General features: G+C 37.7%; 1 protein-coding gene across 2 annotated transcripts in view; it reads left to right on the forward strand.

Moving 5' to 3' along the window:
• Window positions 1-680: 680 nt before the first annotated feature.
• The window catches only part of kremen1 (kringle containing transmembrane protein 1), a 95974-nt gene continuing 76092 nt past the window's right edge, over window positions 681-20562 (forward strand). For both annotated transcript variants that reach the window (XM_007234164.4, XM_049470599.1), the window contains exon 1: window positions 681-938. In XM_007234164.4, the coding sequence (XP_007234226.3) occupies window positions 854-938 (85 nt within the window). In that variant the 5' untranslated portion in view covers window positions 681-853. The remainder of the gene's footprint in view (window positions 939-20562) is intronic.

A 20562-nucleotide genomic window follows, 5' to 3' on the forward strand; every position in this document is an offset into this window, starting at 1 on the left:
GCTAGTTTATGATTAACTGCAATAAAAACACTTAATCTGAAACTCATTATTTATAAGGTCTTACATCTCCCTTATCTGCTTATTAAAACTTGCCACGGACAGTAGTTAAAGATGCCTCCCTCAAACGAAGTCTTCTGGCTAATCTTGCTGTGTACTGTCTAAGGTTCTCTACTAGCAGACCAAATGGAAACTTTTTTTTCTTCAACTAGAAGATCAAGTGGGTAAAGCTCAGTTGGGGGGTTGACAGGTGAGGGGTTGAGCCAGGGTTTATGGTTCTATGCAGGTTTCATTATTGCGACATCGCAATAAATTTTAAACTGATTCGCAGAAAACGATTGCTGATGAATGGATGATTTTTTTTTTTTTTTTTTTTTGTTTCGAAACCTTAATGGAAATACAAAAGCATGCAAACATTTAAATTTGTGTAACATTTCTGCTTTATGCATGGTTGCCATGATTGGTGGTGCATTGGTGGTGCATGATTTAAGGAGGCAAAACCCAACTTTCTTCCCAAATTTCCAAGCCTTCCCAAATGTATTTTCCTGTCACGTGATCAGCAATACTACCCACCCTCTCTTCTTCCCTCTCTCTCTCTCTCTCTCTCTCTCTCTCTCTCTCTCTTTCTCTCTCTCTCACCCTCCCTCTCTCACCCACTTACTCACCTTCTTTAACTCAGCCCAGGGATCCTCTCGCGCTCCACTCAGTCCCCTGTACTCAACAGCAGCAGCAACAGCAGCAGCGCTCAGTGCAAAACCAGAAGAAGTAGAAGCTCGTGCACCTAAACGGCGCATCTTTGAGACGAAGATCAAAGCAGAGAAGACGAAGAGCAAGAAAAGAAAGGAGGAGAGAAAGAATGGAGGCAGGAAAGATGGACAGTTTGGGAGTTTTATCGCTCATCGTCCTAGCTGTGCGGGCGGCTTTCGGCCAGTTCCACTCCGGTGAGTAGCAAACCCAGTACACGAGTTGTGACTTTGTAGTTACTTTGTGGTGGTTTGCGTGGTGTTCTGATGGGGTTTACAGGGAGTTAATGGTGAGAAATACGCTTGAACGAGTGTTTAGAGTGGTTTAAAGCTGTTTGTGCAACTTTTGCATTGTTTAGGAAGAAGTTTGAGGCTGAAAGTGCTCTTTCAGTTGTGTTTGTCAGTCTAACTCTCCGTTCCACCTTAAATAGCGCAACGGTTGCGGGCGCCTCAATGCAACCGCTGCGCTATTTAAGGTGGAACGAAGAGTTAGGAAACGAAGCTGATTTAAGTGTTTTAGAAGCAAGTGTGTGATGCTGTGCGCGTGCAAACTTATTGATAAGGCCTTAATTGAGTTAATTGTGCTATAACTTGTCTTTTATGTCAGTTTGAACTTGAGAAAAAAAACATGTATACTAATATTTTTGGTGTTTTATGTCTTTGTATATATACACACACACACACACATATATATATATATATATATATATATATATATATATATATATATATATATATATATATATATATATATATATATATATGGAGCTCTACTGCTTGGACAATAAAACCATTGATAATTATGGCTTTATTTTAGCACACTACATATATAATAATAAAACATTCAATTAAACATTGTGTTCATCAGTTAATACATCATAAATAAAATATTTGCTTATTTAAATGAACAGATGAGTGGTGAAACATATTTTAAAACATATTTCATATGAATCAGTTATTAATGAGCTAATAACGTCTATAATGCAAGAAATGAGCAGGACATAAAGTTAATACAGCATCGACACTTTGTGTCTTGTATTATAACTTAGCAAAACTAGACAAATGTACTGTAAAAAAAACTGTAAATCGTATAATTTACTATAATTCATTGGTAATTGATGAGCTAATAAGGTGGATAAAGGTGGAAAACATGGTGAAACTGGTGTAAATGTCTACAGTGGACAATTTAAGCTAATTTATTGATTAGATTTTGTATTTTAAGTTATTAAAAGTGGACAAATACAGATTTCTCAGCTTTAAAACTAACCATTGAAGCTTATTAATTGATTATTAATAACGTGACATTGTTATTAAGACTAGAACATTATAGAACAAGGTGATAATTCAGCAGCAAGACATTAGATTTTGAAATGTAAATAAATGAAAGTGGACAAATGCAACCTTTTCAGCTTTGAAACAAACAATTTTAGCTTATTAATATGTTATAAATAAGTGAAGAATAAGAGCTTAATTCAGCAGCAAGACTGTAAATGAGCAAACAGTGTTTTTAAGAACAAAAACACTGTATATTTTTAAATGTAAGTATGCAAAAGTGGACGAATCCAGCTTTTTTTACCTGTAAATCTGACAATTTAGCCTAATTATTTTTTTTTAAATAAGCGAATAAGGTGATACAAGTGTGTTAGAGGTGAGAAACAGTAAAACAGGAGGACATGTCTGTATTGAACTGAAAGAATAAGTGTTTATCTATTGTACGCCAAATTTAATCTTGAATTTCTAGCATAAATTATTAATTAATTTAATTGTGATCAATTATGTTTATTATAGCAGAAAAAACTTTAATGATCACAAGATATTGAATAAACAGAGCAGCAGACTGTGAGATAATGCAGTTTATGCTTAAATCTAATGTAACATACGCCAAATAAAAACTTTTCTTTTTTTTGAGATTTTTTTTATTATAATCCTGCTGTTATTAAATTAATATTGAACTAATAGGGTAAATCAGCTTTAATTCTAGGGTAGTATACTTCTAAACACAATTATATATGAAAAAACAGTGCACACTTCAGGTTGTATCTACTGTTATACACTTTATATAGCCTATTAAAGGATTATTTCATATAATTATCACAGAAAATCCTCTGAAATGTGCAGATTGTTGAGTAAACAGAGCTGTAGAGTGCGGGTCACTTTTACACAGTAGCCAAAAATGTGTAATTACTGCGTTTCCAGCTCTAATCTGCTAATTTCCCTTCATTAATGGATTAAGAAGTGAGTGGATGAGCTGGTTCAGGTGTGTTACAGCAGGTCATACAATAAAATGTGCAGTGTGTGAAAGTGTGTAGGAGTGTGTGAGAGCGTCTTTGCACATTTCACTGTTTTTTCAGCTCTTATACACCATCATTTAACCCTATTTTTTGACTGTTAATGAGCTTTTAAGGTGGAACAGGTGTATTAAAGGTGGAATCAATGAATGAGATTAAGTTTCTTTAAAACAAAAAGAATAGGATATTTAATAGATGCATTACGTTTTTATTGTGTTTATCACTTAGATTCATATTTAGCTTTAAATAAACAGCATAAATAATAAATATCTTAATATTTAATCTGATGGACAGATTAATAATGTAACTATTATAAGAATAAGTTCATTATATCAGGAAAAAACTCAGTATACTCTCAGTAGAAATGTGAAATTACTGCTTTTCCATCTTTAATTCTCCTCATTGACCTTCGTTATCCGATTAACTGTTATACACCTTATATAAGCTATTAACTTAATTAATATCTAATATATTTATCACAGCAAATCATCTGAAATGCGCAGATTGTGTAATAAACAGAGCTGTAGAGTGCGGGTCAGTTTTACACAGTAGCCAAAAATGTGTAATTACTGCGTTTACAGCTTTAATCTGCTAATTTCCCTTCATTAATGGATTAACTGTGAGTGGATGAGCTGGTTCAGGTGCGTTACAGCAGGTGCAACACTCAATAATATGTGTAAGTGTGTGTGAGTGTGCATGCTTTTATACACACCATTATTTAACCTTATTAACCTTTTTAAATCAGTTAATTATCAAATTATTAAATAAAATAAGAAATTAAATATAGTAACTCTTGTGTTTGTCTCTTATATACCAAATTTAAGCTTGAATGAACAGCATAAATGCTATTTTTAGCATAAAAGACACTAAATTAATTTGGTAAATGCTGATTAATTTAGTTTATTCGGCTAATTTACCTTCATTAATGGATTAAACCTGAGTTTATGAGCTAGTATAGTGTAGTATAGTGTCCAGTAGGCGTCTCACACACTCGGCCTGCTCTCTACGTGTCTTCAAAAATGTGTACACATCCGATAAGGGACAAGACAACACCCATACGCACTGTATATCATCAGCTCATTATACATTTATACATATTCTCAGTGTTTAAATCACATGTCTGCTAAATATCCTAAATGTAAATGATATAGAGTTCATTATATCAGAAAAAACACTAAAAAAGTGCAATTCTGCACCAGTTATACACTCAGTAAAAATTTAGAATTATTACTTTTACATCTTTAATTCTGATAATTAACCTTCATTATCAGATTAACTGTTCTACACCTTATATTTTTTTATTAAATGATTAAATATATTTAATTTAATTATCACAGCAAATCTGATAAATATTCTAAATGTAAATGTAAGAAAAGTAGTTTAACAGTTCTTATAGTGCTGTATTTTCATTTACAGCTCAGTATTGAGCTAATCTGCTCAACATTTATTTGATTAATCGATTAGTCGTGATTATTTTTGTCATGTCCTCTATTTGAGCTTCATATTGGTCAGACTCCTGATCCAATGCATGACTAACTGCACTCTGACAGATAAACTTTTACAGCCTGAGAACAATTTTCCAGGATATTTTTTTAATGTTTGAGATAAATATATTTTAATTTAAACATTACAAAAAAAATTATAGGAGATTTTTTTTACTTAAATGTGTCTTCAATGTAAATATCAACAGAAATTATTACTATACTACTTGTTTAATTATTTACTCTTAAATTTCATTCTAAAATGAAAATGTTGTACTGTGTTGTGAGTGTCTGTGGCAACCTTTATAGGTATTGGGCTAATATAAGCTTCTGAATGGGTTGGGTGGGTTTTAGACAGACTTTGGGCTGGGTATTTTTACTGGATCTGGCAACCCTGCTCTCAGTGAATGTCTATGGTGGAGCTGCAGCTTGTGATAAAGCCACTTCTCTCTTTTATCTCTATCAGTCCAGATACAACAGAAGTTGTCTTGTCCCGTATCTGATGTGTTTACACATGTTTTGGAGACGTAGAGAGAGATAGAGCCCACTGCTGGACAGTAGATGCAGTTACTCCAGCAAAGGTAGCAGGGTAAACTCTTTTATAGGTTGGGTCCGGGAGCGGCTGGGAAAGCCGGGTTTAATAAGCTGGACTCCTCACGCTGTAATTTCAGTTCTCCTTTCAACTCTGGAAAAGCAAATCCCAGAGCTTCCCTTTTAATTCCTCACTGCTTTAATTACAGCCCTCCATTCAAATGAGAGGTTATGCCATCTGGGCAGCAGGAGCTCTGCCATCTGTACCTTCACATTACACATGCAGTTAAACAGCTCCCGGCACGGGAGAACCGGCGCTTAGGGCTTAGAATACATACTGGATCTGTTTATACTGAAGCTGTACGGAAATATCGGTACGCGTATCGAAGTATCGCGATATTTCACTTTACAGTATTGTATCGATTGGGAGGAAAAAGATGAGTTTAAATCCCCTTTTCAGTGGCTTTTGCTGGTTCTGGAGTGTAGGTGTTTCCAATAAAGTGGCCAGTGAAAAAGCACAAAAGTTGGTGTTTCCAATAAAGTGGCCGATAGTGTGTGGAAGCTCAAGGTTTAGTAGGTGTTTCCAATAAAGTGTCCACAGTAAGGAAAAGCACAAGGTTTAGTAGGTGTTTCCAATAAAGTGGCCACATTGGATGGAAGCACATGGTACAGTAGGTGTTTCCAATACAGTGGCCGGTGAGAAAGCACAAAAGTTGGGGTTTCCAATAAAGTGGCCACAGTGGATGGAAGCACAAGGTTTAGTAGGTGTTTCCAATAAAGTGGCCACATTGGATGGAAGCACATGGTACAGTAGGTGTTTCCAATACAGTGGCCGGTGAGAAAGCACAAAAGTTGGGGTTTCCAATAAAGTGGCCACAGTGGATGGAAGCATGAGGTTTAGAAGGAGTTTCCAATAAAGTGGCCAGTGAGGAAGAACAAGGTGGGAAGGAAAGGTAAATAGGAACACATGGTATAATAAGTGTTTCCAATAAATTGGCCAAGAGTGAACGGAAGCACATGGTTTAATGGTGGAAGCAGTAGGTGTTTCCAATAAAGTGGCCAGTGAAAAAGCAAAAGTTGGTGTTTCCAATAAAGTGGCCAGTAATGTGTGGAAGCCCAAGGTTTAGTAGGTGTTTCCAATAAATTGGCCACAGTGTATGGAAGCAAATGGTACAGTAGGCATTTACAATAAAGTGGCCACTTAGAAAACACAAAAGTTGGTGTTTCCAATAAAGTGGCCACAGTGAGGGAAAGCACAAGGTTTAGTAGGTGTTTCCAATAAAGTGGCCACTGAGAAAGCACAAAAGCTGGTGTTTCCAATAAAGTGCCTACAGTTTTTGAGGTATGATGCCCACTGTGGGGTCAGGGAGAGTTTATGATGTTAGTCTTCCACTCTGACAGATGTCTGTGATGAGTGTGTGTGTGTGTGTGTGTCGTCAGTGGCTGTGGTCTGGAATTTTCCGTCTCTGTGCCGCTGCTTGTGGCCCTGGTCGGCTAGGTCAGTAATTACAGGCTGTTGTGTGTAAATGTGAAGATTTGCTGGCAGGAAGTGGGCGGAAGGACTTCTGGGAAATGTAGGAATACCTTTCTAAAACGACGGACTCTGATGTGGTCGGTGCCTCTGCTAAATCAGACTCGCAGCTGAACCGCAATCGGACAGCAGCGAGGCTGGAGCGTGTGTTTGTTTTCCTGCACTTTCAGAACAGAAACCCTGAGTTTATAACATGTTTATACAGCGTAATACATATGGGATTATTATTGTTATATATTTATACTTGTATTGTTATTACAACATTAAAGTAAAAGGATGAGAATGCAACCAGCCTGCTTTTCTCAGTTTGTTGTAGAGTGTGTTGTAGAGGCATGTCTAGCAGTCAGTGTTCTCTCACCAGGAGGTACACTACCCAACAACATTTTTATAGGGAAGTGGGGAGAGCACATTTACGCCCTCTTGTGGCGTAAAGCCCCAATGACTCTCTCTCTCTCACCCTGTTATATACACAGCTCTGGAAAAAATGAAGAGAGCACTCCAGTTTCTGAATCAGTTTCTCTGATTTTACTATTTATAGGTTTGTGTTTGAGTAAAATGAACATTGTTGTTTCATTCTATAAACTACAGACAACATTTCTCCCAAATTCCAAATAAAAATACTGTCATTTAGAGCATGACAAATGAGAAATGTCTGAAATAACAAAAAAGATGCAGAGCTTTCAGACCTCAAATAATGCAAAGACAGAAACAAGTTCATATTTATAAAGTTTTAAGAGTTCAGAAATCAATATTTGGTGGAATAATCCTGGTTTTTAATCACAGTTTTTTTCATGCATCTTGGCATCATGTTCTCCTCCACCAGTCTTACACACTGCTTTTGGATAACTTTATGCTGCTTTACTCCTGGTGCAAAAATTCAGACAGTATATTTAAGACATTTCTTATGTCTTGTGACATTCTGTGTGTGTGTGTGATATGCCGTGGGCATCTGTTTGCCCTGTATGTCTTTGATGTTAGACAGAAGGTCAGAGGTCAGGTCAGGTTGTTCAGTGTTAATTACGGCACTGCAGGTTAACCCCCGGCGTCCGGCTCAGACTGGACTGTCCAAACATATCTGATTCCAGAGTCAAAATAAACCAGTTTTAATAATTCTGATCTGATTAGAGAGAGAGATAAATAGAGAGAGAGAGAGAGAGAGAGAGAGAGAATATGAGATTAAATAATGAATAGTACAGATAGCTGAGCTGCAGGTCAGCAGTAAAGCTCTGGTCAGCAGCTCTCTGTAGGGCAGATGACCTTCTGACCTTCTGACCACTGTGGCCTGGCTAGACACACACACACAGACATACACACACACACACACACCCACTTTTGGCTCCTGAACACACACTTTTTAATAACTTACATCTATTCATAAATCAATTTCAATCTGTTTCTTTTGGAAATGATTCAGTGAATCATGTAACCTCAGTTTCACACTGAGGCAATTTGATTGCAATTCTTTGAGAAATGATTCAGTGAGTCAATAAATGACTCAATTAATTATAGTTAAATATTAATTATGTAGTTTAATTTCACTATGATTCTTTAAGAAATAGTTATGTGAATCATGCAATCCTGCAAATAAACTACAATTTGATAATGATTCATTTTGATGTGAATCAATGAATCTTTTTTTTTGTGGCCAGATCATTTGATTTGATTGCAAAAAATAAAATGATTTTCTAAATAGTGCAAACTCAGGTTTCACTGAGTTTGGTATCTCAAATTTTTTGAACACAATTATATTTAATTAATAATAATTCTTCAAATAATTCCAATAATTCAATTGATTCAGTTGATTCAATTGCGCTGTGTAAATCATGAAATGGTTTGAATCATTTTAGTTGTCATAGTTTATTAAATGATTCAGTGGATATGGTTCTTTATTAAATCTTAGATTCTACTGCAAGTTGATCAGTCCATTATCAGATGACTCATGAATGACTCAGTGAATCATGAAGTCTAAAATTGCTTCCTGATTGATTCAGTTTTGTCCAGTTTTGCTGGTTTGACTCTGAATCAAGTGTAAGCACTGAATCTTTGATTTTCCGTAATTTGGTTCAATTACACATTTTTATGAAATGACTCATGAATCATAAAAAAACTTACCACATAAATTGTAAATCAATTGCAGTTCAGTAATAAACGATTCAGTGAATCATGAAATCTTAAACTTACCACATTGATTATAAATCAATTACAGTTCTTTATCAAACGATTCAGTGAATCATAATATCACAAATGTTCTATCTTGATAGTAAATTTATTTCAGTTCTTTGTCAAATGACTCAGTAAATCATGATTGATTAAGTTTGGTCCTGTATTGCTGGTATGACTCTGAATCAGGTGTAAAAACTGAATCCTGATCCACAGTGTGAACTGGAGGAATCGATTTGGCCCAAAACTGAACTCTGTGTACTTTAGAGAATTTCCTCTTAAACATCAAAGTGAAGATAGCAGCACCCCCCCGCCTCCGGGTGATCTGATGGAACATGTCAGACGTTACATTATGTAAAAGTGTGTGGGTGTGTGTGCATGTGTGTGTGTGTGTGTGTGTAAGAAGAAGGTGGTGTCAGGTTCGTTGTGTCAGTTGCAGCATAATCCAGAGAGGCAGCTCCAGACAACGCAAAATTAAGCTGTCAGGCGTGTGTGTTTGAGTGTGTGTGTTTGTGTGTGTGTGTGTGTTTATGAGTGTGTGTGTGTGTGTGTGTGTGTGTGTGTGTGTGTGAGTGAGCTCGTCATATGCCCAGATTCTCCACAAATGCCAAGAAAAATTGATATGATGTGCAGATACAGGCTTTGAAGGCTTAGTCTGTGACCGAATAATGACCGTTTTAAAGCGATAGTATGCTCCAGAGATTAGCATTAAGCTAACGGCGCAGATTTTACCTTTCTCCTTGAATGCTGCAGCATTTTCATTATCGCTACATTAGCCTTACAGCTCCATTGCTCTTTGGTGGGGTATAAGCTTCTATTGCTTCTTAGCTACATTAGCCTGCTAATTTGTGGTTTATGAGCTTTCTTTAGTTGTTAGCTACATTAGCATCATAGCTGCAGTGCTAATTGGTGGCCTATAAAATGTGTGTCACCACATAATGATCATTTTAAAGTGATAGTATGCCCCAGAAATGAGCATTTTGCTACCGATTTTTTCTTCCACATTAAATGCTGCAGCATTTACATTATCGCTATATTAGCCTTTCTATTGCTCTTTGGTGGGGTATAAGCTTCTATTGTTTTTAGCAACGTTAACCTGCTAATTGGTGGGGTACATGCTTATATTGATTCTTAGCTACGCTAACCTGCTAATTTGTGGTTTATGCGCTTTCTTTAGTTGTTCGCTACAGTAGCCTTGTAGCTGCAGGGCTAATTGTTGCCCTATAAAATGTGTGTCACCACATAATGATCATTTTAAAGTGATAGTATGCCCCATAGATTAGCATTTTGCTAACAGTACCATTTTTTTCTTCAACATTAAATGCTGCAGCATTTACATTATCGCTATATTAGCCTTTCTATTGCTCTTTGGTGGGGTATAAGCTTCTATTGTTTTTAGCTACATTAACCTGCTAATTGGTGGGTTTAGGCTTCTATTGCTTCTTAGCCACACTAGCCTGCTAATTTGTGGTTTATGAACTTTCTTTAGTTGTTAGCTACATTAGCCTCGTAGCTGCAGTGCTAATTGGTGGCCTGTAATATGTGTCACCATATAATGATCATTTTAAAGTGATAGTATGCCCCAGAGATTAGCATTTTGCTAACAGCACAGATTTTTTCCCTTCACCTTAAATGCTGCAGCATTTGCATTTGTTAGCCTTGTAGCTCCACTGCTCTTTGGTGGGGTATAAGCTTCTATTGTTTTTAGCTATATTAACCTGCTAATTAGTGGGGTATATGCTTCTATTGCTTTTTAGCTACATTACATTACATGCTAATTTGTAGTTTATGAGCTTTATTTAGTTGTTAGCTACATTAGCCTCATAGCTGCAGTGCTAATTGGTCTATAAAATGTGTGTCACCACATAATGATCATTTTAAAGTGATAGTATGCCCCAGAAATTAGCAATTTACTAACAGTGCAGATTTTTTTGCTGCAGCATTTACATTATAGCTTTGTTAGCCTTGTAGCTCCATTGCTAATTGGTGGGATATAAGCTTCTGTTGCTTCTTAACTAACTACATTAGCCTCTTATAATGCTAATATATGAACTTCCTTCAGTTCTTAGCTACATTAGCTCTGTAGCCTCTCGGCTAATTGGTGGTGTGTATGCTTTTTTTTTAGATGTTAGGTACATTAGCCGCATAGCTTTAGTGCTAATTGGTGGCCTATAAGCCATGTTTGACCCCATTATGTCCATTAAAGCTATAGTTTGCCCCAGAGATTAACACTTTGCTAGATGTTAGCATTTGGCTAACTGGATCATCACACACATGTCCATGTTTATAGAAGCAGGTGGTGTAGAAGTTTCTATCACTTCTTAGCTACGTTAGCACTTTTTAGATATAGAGCTAATTGGTGGTGTGTAAGCTTCCTTAAAGTGTTAGCCACATTAGCATCATAGCTCTAGAGCTAATTGGTGGGTATAAGCTTTTAGCACTTCATAGCAACATTAGCCTCATAGCTCTAGAGCTAACTGGTGAGGTATAAGCTTTCATTATGTTTTAGCTACATTAGCTCTGTAGCTTTGGTGCTAATTGGTGGGGTATAAGCTTCTATTTTGTCTACGTTAGCGTACATTGGCTGATCGACTACATCTGTGGTGGAGGTCGGTGGGGGCAGGGGGCTGGTTCTGGCTGAACTTTCGCTTTAATGTAAGTTCAGAGCTGAAAAGAGATAGAGATCAATCAGTGCCGCTGTGGGCGGAGTCACACCGGTAGACCAACGACAGATAAGCAGACTTTCATTCCTCTACATCTGTCTCACTCTTCTTTCATCTGTCTATCTCTCTATCTCTCTCGCTTTTCCTGTTTCTGATATTCTTATTAGTAGATATTCCACTTTATGTTAAAGTGTAAAGTAAATTACTTTATTGTTTAAGTAATGAATACATTTCTCAATTAATCGGAACTTTACCTTTTTAATTACTTTAGTAAATTAGCAGATAAACATGTTGCGTAATTTTTACAAATAAAATAATCAAAAGATATTTTAACTAACTGTTATTCATTAGACAAACAGATTTAGTTTTTAAGTACTCGATTACTAAAATAATAATTAGATTACTCAATTAGTTGTTAGAGTAATCTGTAAGTTAATTGTACTTTATATTGAGTACTTTAGTTTGTAATTGGAGGTTATAACAAGTCTCATTTTGAATCCGGTTTATTTGAATGAAATCTAATTCTGATACTCCAGATACTCAGAATTCTCAGGTGTAAACGGACTCTCTGGGTTTTCAGGTGGGGTCATCTCCAGGTTCATCCCTGTAGGCTTCCTGACTGCTGCTGACCTTTCACCTACTGACCTTTCACCTACTGACCTGTAGTTAAAGTAGTTACTATAATGCACTTAGGTGTTTGATATGGTATCTCGGTATATCAGGTAGTTTCTATAGTGTACTTACACTAGGTGGTTAATATGATATCTCAGATGGTTTCTGTAGTGTACTAACTCTAGGTGGTTGATATGCTATCTCAGGTGCTATCTCTAGGTTTGTATATATGGAATCTCAGGTGGTTGTTTCTATAGTGTACTTACACTAGGTGGTTGATATGGTATCTCAAGTGGTTTTCATAGTGTATTAACTCTCGGTGGTTAATATAGTATTTCAGGTGTTTTTTATAGGTGGTTGATATGGTATCTTAGGTTGTTTTCTATAGTGTACTAATTCTAGATGGTTGATGTGGTATCTCAGGTGGTTTTCATAGTGTATTAACTCTAGGTGGTTGATGTGGTATCTCAGGTGGTTTTCATAGTGTATTAACTCTAGGTGGTTGATGTGGTATCTCAGGTGGTTTTCATAGTGTATTAACTCGAGGTGGTTGATGTGGTATCTCAGGTGGTTTTCATAGTGTATTAACTCTAGGTGGTTGATATGGTATCTCAGGTGGTTTCTATAGTGCACTAACTCTAGGTGATCTGTAGTAGTGATGTAGAAGCTCGTCAGAATCTGGATCTGGATTTGGTTCTGGTTCCGTTCCCACGTCTCTGCGCTGTTTATAAAGCTACACTGTGATTATGTGGTCGTCCGAGCGGCTCTGGTTTCGGGGCCGGGACCGGTCCGGCCCGACCTGGGCCGTGAACCCTCTTGCCGTCAGAACCGAGGTTTACTTTGGTCCCGGGCCCGTCGGGTCATGTGTTGGAGAAGAATGAGGAAAGCAGGGGAAAGAAAACACGGCGAGGGACGAAATAAGCGGGACAGGGTGTCCCTCCCAGTCTCCGCCGGTCAGGACCGGTCTGTGGGCGAGGGAGCGGACCGTCCCGCTGGTTTGGGTAAGAGGCCGTGACCCAGACTGATGTGTTAATCTGGGCGGAGGGTCAGACACTCAAAACAGTGTTTCACACAGTTACAGAAACCACAAACACATTTATTAATAGAGTTATTTATTAAAGTACCATATCACCAACATCTTATATACAGTATATAAAGTATATACGTGTAGAAAAACAGTTTCCATACACACACTCATTCAGTCTAAATCAGTTTAGCCCCACCCCTTCAGAGAACACTTCAACCACACTGTTTCCGAACTAAAATGAATTAAATTACATGCATTTTTTTATATCTGATTGAATTGAATTGATGTGATGTGATCTTATATGCATCGAGTACAATTGAACCGATCTGAATGAAATAGAATGGAACTAAATAGACGTTATCCGAAAGATTGTAAACTGAAACAGTAAGATCTGATCTGAGTTAATCTAAAATGAACTGTTTGAATTAAACAGCATTGAATCAAATTTAATTAAATTGAATTGAACTAATCTTATATGATTCTATCTGATCTGATTCATTTGTGATCTGATCTGATTAAATTAATGGAATTGAATTGATGTGATGTAATCTAATAGAATCTGATCAGGCCATAAACTGAACTGATTGTAATAGAATGGAACTAAATGGACGTTGGAATGCATGTTATCTGAAAGAATCTGAACTGAAACAGTTTGATCTGATCTGAACTAGTCTAAAATTGAATTGAATCAAATTGAACTGAACTGAAATGAATTGAATTGCACTGACTATATTTGATCTGATCTGATTAGAATGTAACCGATTGAATTGAATGAAATGAAATAGAATTGACCTGATGTTATCTAACAGGAACTGAGCAGAATTGATCTGATCAGAACTAAATGAAGCTAAATGAACTGTAATATGAAAGAGAAACTGAACTGATTTGAAATAATCTGCTCTGATGAAAACTGAACTTAACTGAATTTGACTGATTTGATATAAATTGAATTGAATGTTACTGAACTGATTTGGTATGAACTCACTTGAACTGAACTGGTTTAAATACAGTATTATTTAACCTCTTAAACTTTCCATTTGTGTGACCGTCTCACATTGCGTATATGTGTGTGTGAGTGTGTGTGTGTGTGTAAATGAGAGGTTGTGAATGGGATGTAATCTAATCTAAGCTAAGCCCTGGTTTACTCCTCTCTGTGGTTGTGTGTGTGTGTGTGTGTGTGTGTGTGGACCCTCTGTGGGTCTGTGGGAGCCGGTCAGGGACCACTGGTGCCGTGGAACCCGATCCGGTTGGTATGAATAGATCCCAGAACCTGATCCGGTGCTCAGAGATACCGGGATGCTCTCTCTCTCTCTCTCTCTCTCTCTCTCTTTCTTTCTCTCCTCTGTTTCACGTCTGCTCTCTCGCCCGTTCCCATGCAGCGTGAGTGTGTGTGTGTGTGTGTGTGTGTGTTTTGTGGCCCTCAGGGAGGAATAGGGAATCGGGGTGTGTTTTGTGGCTGTTCTCTTTTGTTGGGTTTGTCCCGGTTCTGAGTCCGTCTGTCTGCTGCTCTGTTCAGCGCTCGATTCTCACGCGCCGGGTCCTCCAGCTTTCAGAAGGCTGCGCTAGGTTACTAGGGCTTTTGGGTTGCCGTGGTATTGCAGGTGGCTGTTATGGAGTTTCTGAAAGTGGATGCTAGGATAATAAGGTGATGCCATGTGGTTGATATACCAGGTGGTTTCTATTATACACTCAGGTGGTGGTTTCTTAAGTGCATTTACTCTAGGTGGTTGATGTGGTATCCCAGGGGGTTCCTATAGTGCACTTACTCAAGGTGGTTGACATGGTTTCCCAGGGGGTTTCTATAGTGCACTTACTCTAGGTGGTTGACGTGGTATCCCAGGGGGTTTCTATAGTGCACTTACTCTAGGTGGTTGATGTGGTATCCCAGAAGGTTTCTATAGTGCAATTACTGTGGGTGTTTGATATGGTATCTCAGGTGGTTTCTTTAGTGTACTTACTCTAGGAGGTTCGATATGTTATCCCAGATGGTTTCTGTAGTGCACTTACTCTAGGTGGTTGATATGGTATCCCAGGTAGTTTCTTTAGTGTGCTTACTCCAGGTTTGTTTATAGGGTATCTCAGGTGGTTTCTATAGTGTACTTACTCTAGATGGTTCATATGGTATCTCAAGTGGTTTCTGTGGTGTACTTACTCTGAGTGGTTCATATGGTATCCCAGGTGGTTTCTATAGTGCACTTGCTCTGTGTGGTTGGTATGATATCATAGATGGTCGATATGATGTGCCATATGATTTCTTTTAGTGAACGTAATCTGGTTTCTATAGTTTACTAAGATGATGTTTTTATAGTACACTTACTCCAGGTGGTTGATATAGTATTTCAGGTGGTTTCTATAGTGCACTTAATCAAGGTGATTGATATGGTATCCCAGGTGGTTTCTATAATGGACTTAGGTGATTGATATGGATTCCCAGGTTTCAATAGTTCACTTAGTGTAGGTGGTTGTTATGGTGTCTCAGGTGTTTTTTTTAGCACACTTAATGTCTTTACTTTCGTAGAAGAGGGAGCTGCGTCTGTGGTTGAATGATCTACATTTAACATTTAAAACATCCACCCAAACGTACATACGACTGTTCTGAACATCCTAACCCAGAGAAATGACTCGGTTTTGCCTCACAACACCCAACACATCTGCTATTATCGAGTTTTCCGTATAAAGAAGGGAAATAAATGTATTTTCTTTAACCAGGAAGGCGGGAGAGATATATGTTAGCTAATATAGTTAGTACACTGACTTTCCTTCAAACTCAGATCATTATAAAACCTGCAATTTCAACGTTTTCCCACCTGATTCAGTCAATCTACCAGTCAGAATAAAAAACACCCTCAGTGAACGGAGGCTGAAAAGAGGACGGGGTAAAAAAAAACGAGAGAGAAAGAGAACAAGAGAAGCTTTTACTGCGCTGTCTTTCTTTATCTGTTCTTTTCAGACGCAGGATCAGATAAACTGGGGCTCAGTGGAAGCAGATAGAGTGGGAATAGATCTGCAGAATGCTCACAAAAAAAACAACAGGGATACAATCATATCAGATTTACGCAACCCTATAACCTACAGCACGTCGTCAGTTTCGCTGGGTATCGTTTAGCGCCGGCTAATAGACGTTATTATGCGGTTTCTGACGCTGTGTGACTCACTGTTATCTATAAACATGGACTAATGTACTGTGTGTCACAAATATAATAAAAAACTAAATATCCGGCATATTTTCTGTACATATGTACAAACTATCGCTTTAACCGCCGGGGTCACCTGAGTTCTGTCTGTCGCTCTCTCTCTCTCTCTCTCTCTCTCTCTCTCTCTCGTCGCTCAGACAGGCAGAGAAACTGCTGAAATATTGTGTTAATTACAAACAACAGTGTTTTAAGTAAAGCCCCGAGGCGGGATAGCGCTCAGAGCGGCTCTATAGCAGCTAATTAGGAGTGATTAACTGGCAACCCGGAAAACAAACACACACAGCCGGGTTTCAGCTCATAAACACGGACGCATCTCATAAAAACCAACAAAATACATAAACAAACTCATTAAACTCAACACAAACTCAACTCAACTGCATAAACACTGATTACAACAGAATTTACTGATTGATTGATTGTTTAAGACTGGTGCAGATTACACTTACTGATCTATACCCTTACTGATATATATACTTACTGATCTATACCCTTACTGATATATATACTTACTGATCTATACCCTTACTGATCTATACCCTTACTGATCTATACCCTTACTGATCTATATACTTACTGATCTATACCCTTACTGATATATACCCTTACTGATATATATATACTTACTGATCTATACCCTTACTGATCGATACCCTTACTGATCTATACCCTTACTGATCTATACCCTTACTGATATATATATATATATATCCATACTGATCTATATACTTACTGATCTATACCCTTACTGATATATATATCCATACTGATCTATACCCTTACTGATATATATATCCATACTGATCTATACCCTTACTGATATATATATATCCACACTGATCTATATACTTACTGATCTATACCCTTACTGATCTATACCCTTACTGATCTATACCCTTACTGATCGATACCCTTACTGATCTATATACTTACTGATCTATACACATACTGATCGATACCCTTACTGATCTATACCCTTACTGATCTATATATCCATACTGATCTATATATACATTCTGAGTTATACACATACTGATCTATACCCATATTGATCTATATATCTATACTGATCTAAATGCCCATACTGATCTATACCCTCACTTATCTTTTCCTTTACTTATCATACCCTTAGATTAGTAAGGGTGTAGATTATTATGGATATATAGATCAGTAAGTGTATATAGATCAGTATGAAAGTATAGATCAGTATTGATCTATACATCCATACTGGTCTATACCCAGACTGATCTATTCCTATTTCTTACTCTACCTATTTATACAGAAAAATGTTTATTATGGGATGTACTAATAATACTAATGATGAACAATGTAATGGCTTGTCCTCGCAGTAAACACACACCTTCCTCACGCTGTGGTGTCCTGTAATCTGCACACTACACACACATACACACACTTACACACACACACACACGCACACTCACACACACACACCTACATACACTACTGAGAAAACCCGACACATGGCTGTCTGCACGAAACCACATATAATTAACATTCCACCCATACCTATAAACCTGTAGCGCAGAGGCCTGTGGAACAGGTGTGTGTGTGTGTGTGTGTGTGTGTGTGTGTGTGTGGTTTACTTGGGGGTTTGTTGTATTTGTGTGTTTTTGTCTCTTTTCAGTACCATGGAAGAGCTACTTTTGTTTCCATAACAAAGAACTTAGTGTTTGCATCAGCAGCCGGAGTCTGAGCGAGAGAGTACAGTATAGTCATGCTGCTTTTCCATCAGCAGCCGGAGTCTGAGAGAGAGAGAGAGAGAGAGAGAGAGAGAGTACAGTATAGTCATGCTGCTTTTCCATCAGCAGCCGGAGTCTGAGAGAGAGAGAGAGAGAGAGAGAGAGAGAGAGAGTACAGTAGGTCATGCTGCTTCTCCATCAGCAGCCGGAGTCTGAGAGAGAGAGAGAGAGAGAGAGAGAGAGAGAGTACAGTAGGTCATGCTGCTTCTCCATCAGCAGCCGGAGTCTGAGAGAGAGAGAGAGAGAGAGAGAGAGAGAGTACAGTAGATCATGCTGTTTCTCCATCAGCAGCCGGAGTCCGAGAGAGAGAGAGAGAGAGAGAGTACAGTAGATCATGCTGTTTCTCCATCAGCAGCCGGAGTCTGAGAGAGTACAGACGGGTCATGTTCCTCCTGGTGAATAATCAGTTGTATAATAACCAGCTGCAGGACAAATAGTACAGAATAAAGAAGAGTAAATACAGCAAGTTTCAGTGTTTAACTGTGTTTAACTGTGTTTACCTGGCAACCCATCAAACAGAACCTACATTTCTTGTGTTTACACACCGTGAAGAACGCAAGTAAAGACATGCAAAGAGTTTTAAAGGAGTGTGAGTATTAACACAGTGACAGTTTTGCAGTTTTTATTGTGAAATTTCAGATTTATTAAAGGAATTTAACAAAAATATATACGTATTAAATACATTTTTACAAAATCTATGTAATTATACATTTATTGGCTCAAAAGTAATTGGAGAAAGTAACTTATATAGATACAAAATATTGATTATACAGCTATGTTTATATTCCCTCTGATTTTAGTTCTAAATGATAAAAAAATTGTCAAAATATTATTTTTTGTTCAAAATGGACTTTCCAAAGGGTGTAGAATAAAAACTGATATGTAGATTACAGATGATTAGACAATGGGTCTTTCTTTTTTTAGCGTTATCCAAAAGCAGTGTGTAAGACTGGTGGAGGAGAACATGATGCCAAGATAAAAATAAAAACCAGGGTTATTCCACCAAATATTGATTTCTGAACTCTTAAAACTTTATGAATATGAACTTGTTTTCTTTGCATTATTTGAGGTCTGAAAGCTCTGCATCTTTTTTTGTTATTTAAGTCATTTCTCATTTTCTGCAAATAAATGATCTAAATTACAATATTTTAATTTAATTTGGGAGAAATGTTGTCTGTAGTTTATAGAATAAAACCATAATGTTCATTTTACTCAAACATAAACCTATAAATAGCAAAATCAGAGAAACTGATTCAGAAACTGAAGTGCTTAGTTACTATAGTCAGTGAACCATTAACATAAATATATTTATGTGTGTGTGTGTGCGTGTGTGTATGTGTGTGTGTGTGTGTGTGGTCATTTCAGTTTGTAAGGTGTATGGAGCTTTTGTATCTGCTTTTAGCCCGCAGCTAAACCACATGTGTGCAGTGTGTGTATGTGTGTGTGTGTATATATGTGTGTGTGTGTGTGTAGTCTGGCTGTAAATGCAGCACCTGGCGGCACATGAAACAGCAGAACCTGCTGACGCTGCCGGTTCTAACCCGGCCCGGTTCTAATTGCGTTTATTTCAGTACTGATTTCTGCTTTACAGTCTCGTCAGACTGAGGAATCCCAGTCATTCGTCTTGATTTTATTAATCACCCCCCGGACCCTCGGCCCGGTTCTGAGCGTCTGTGGGCGTTTATACACTTATCAGATGATTTATAGCCTGAGTCTGACCCTATAAGCCTTTAATCTTTAATATTTGGAGAGTTTGGGGAGTTTTAAATGTAATTATGTATTTAATTACGCTTCCAAAACAGTGTAGAATCAGAACTGACGGTCTTGCCACAATAGGGCAATATAATTCGGCCATATAAAAAGGCTCTCAGATGTTTGGGTAGTGTACCTCCTGGTGAGAGATTATAAAACAGTAGCGAATCATTTAGATTCCATTTAGATCATTTTCACACCTGTAGATCCAGATCAGTTGATGAGTCTCTTTATTTGGAGTGTTTCTTGCTGTGTTTGGTTTGGTTTTACACAGGTATAAACCTTCACAGCTGTGTCAATTAGCTAATATATCAGATTAAACGGCATCTTATCAGCAGTTTAGCTCAAATAAAATATGTATATTTTTATACATATTTACATGCACTTTTATAAAATATGTCCAATTTTACCAGACCAAAAATTCTGTTAGACTGTCCATCAGCTTCACGTTGCCTCAACAAACCGTTGGTGTGATTGATGATCTGGGGAGCATCGTATACAACAGTCAGTCACCCCTAGTAGCGATACGAGGGGCAGCACGGTGGATCAGTGGTTAACATGTTTGCCTTCCAGTGCTGGGGTCTTGGGTTCAAGACCCTATCTTGGCGCTCTGTGCTGGGTCAGTTCCTCAGTGCCAGATGCAGTTCTTCAGGTGGACAGTGGTTTCCGGTTAAGAGTATGCTGTGCGTGATTGGCTGTCACACACAGCATACTCCGATGTGTGATGTGTGTTGGTTAAGTGCTGAGTGTAAATGATTGTGTGTAGAATGTAATTGTAAGCGTCTTTGCGTGCCCGAAAAGGCGAAAAGGTGCTAAATATAGATAA

The sequence above is a fragment of the Astyanax mexicanus genome, chromosome 22 (genome assembly GCF_023375975.1).
Source record: "Astyanax mexicanus isolate ESR-SI-001 chromosome 22, AstMex3_surface, whole genome shotgun sequence".
In the NCBI taxonomy this organism is placed as follows: domain Eukaryota; kingdom Metazoa; phylum Chordata; class Actinopteri; order Characiformes; family Acestrorhamphidae; genus Astyanax; species Astyanax mexicanus.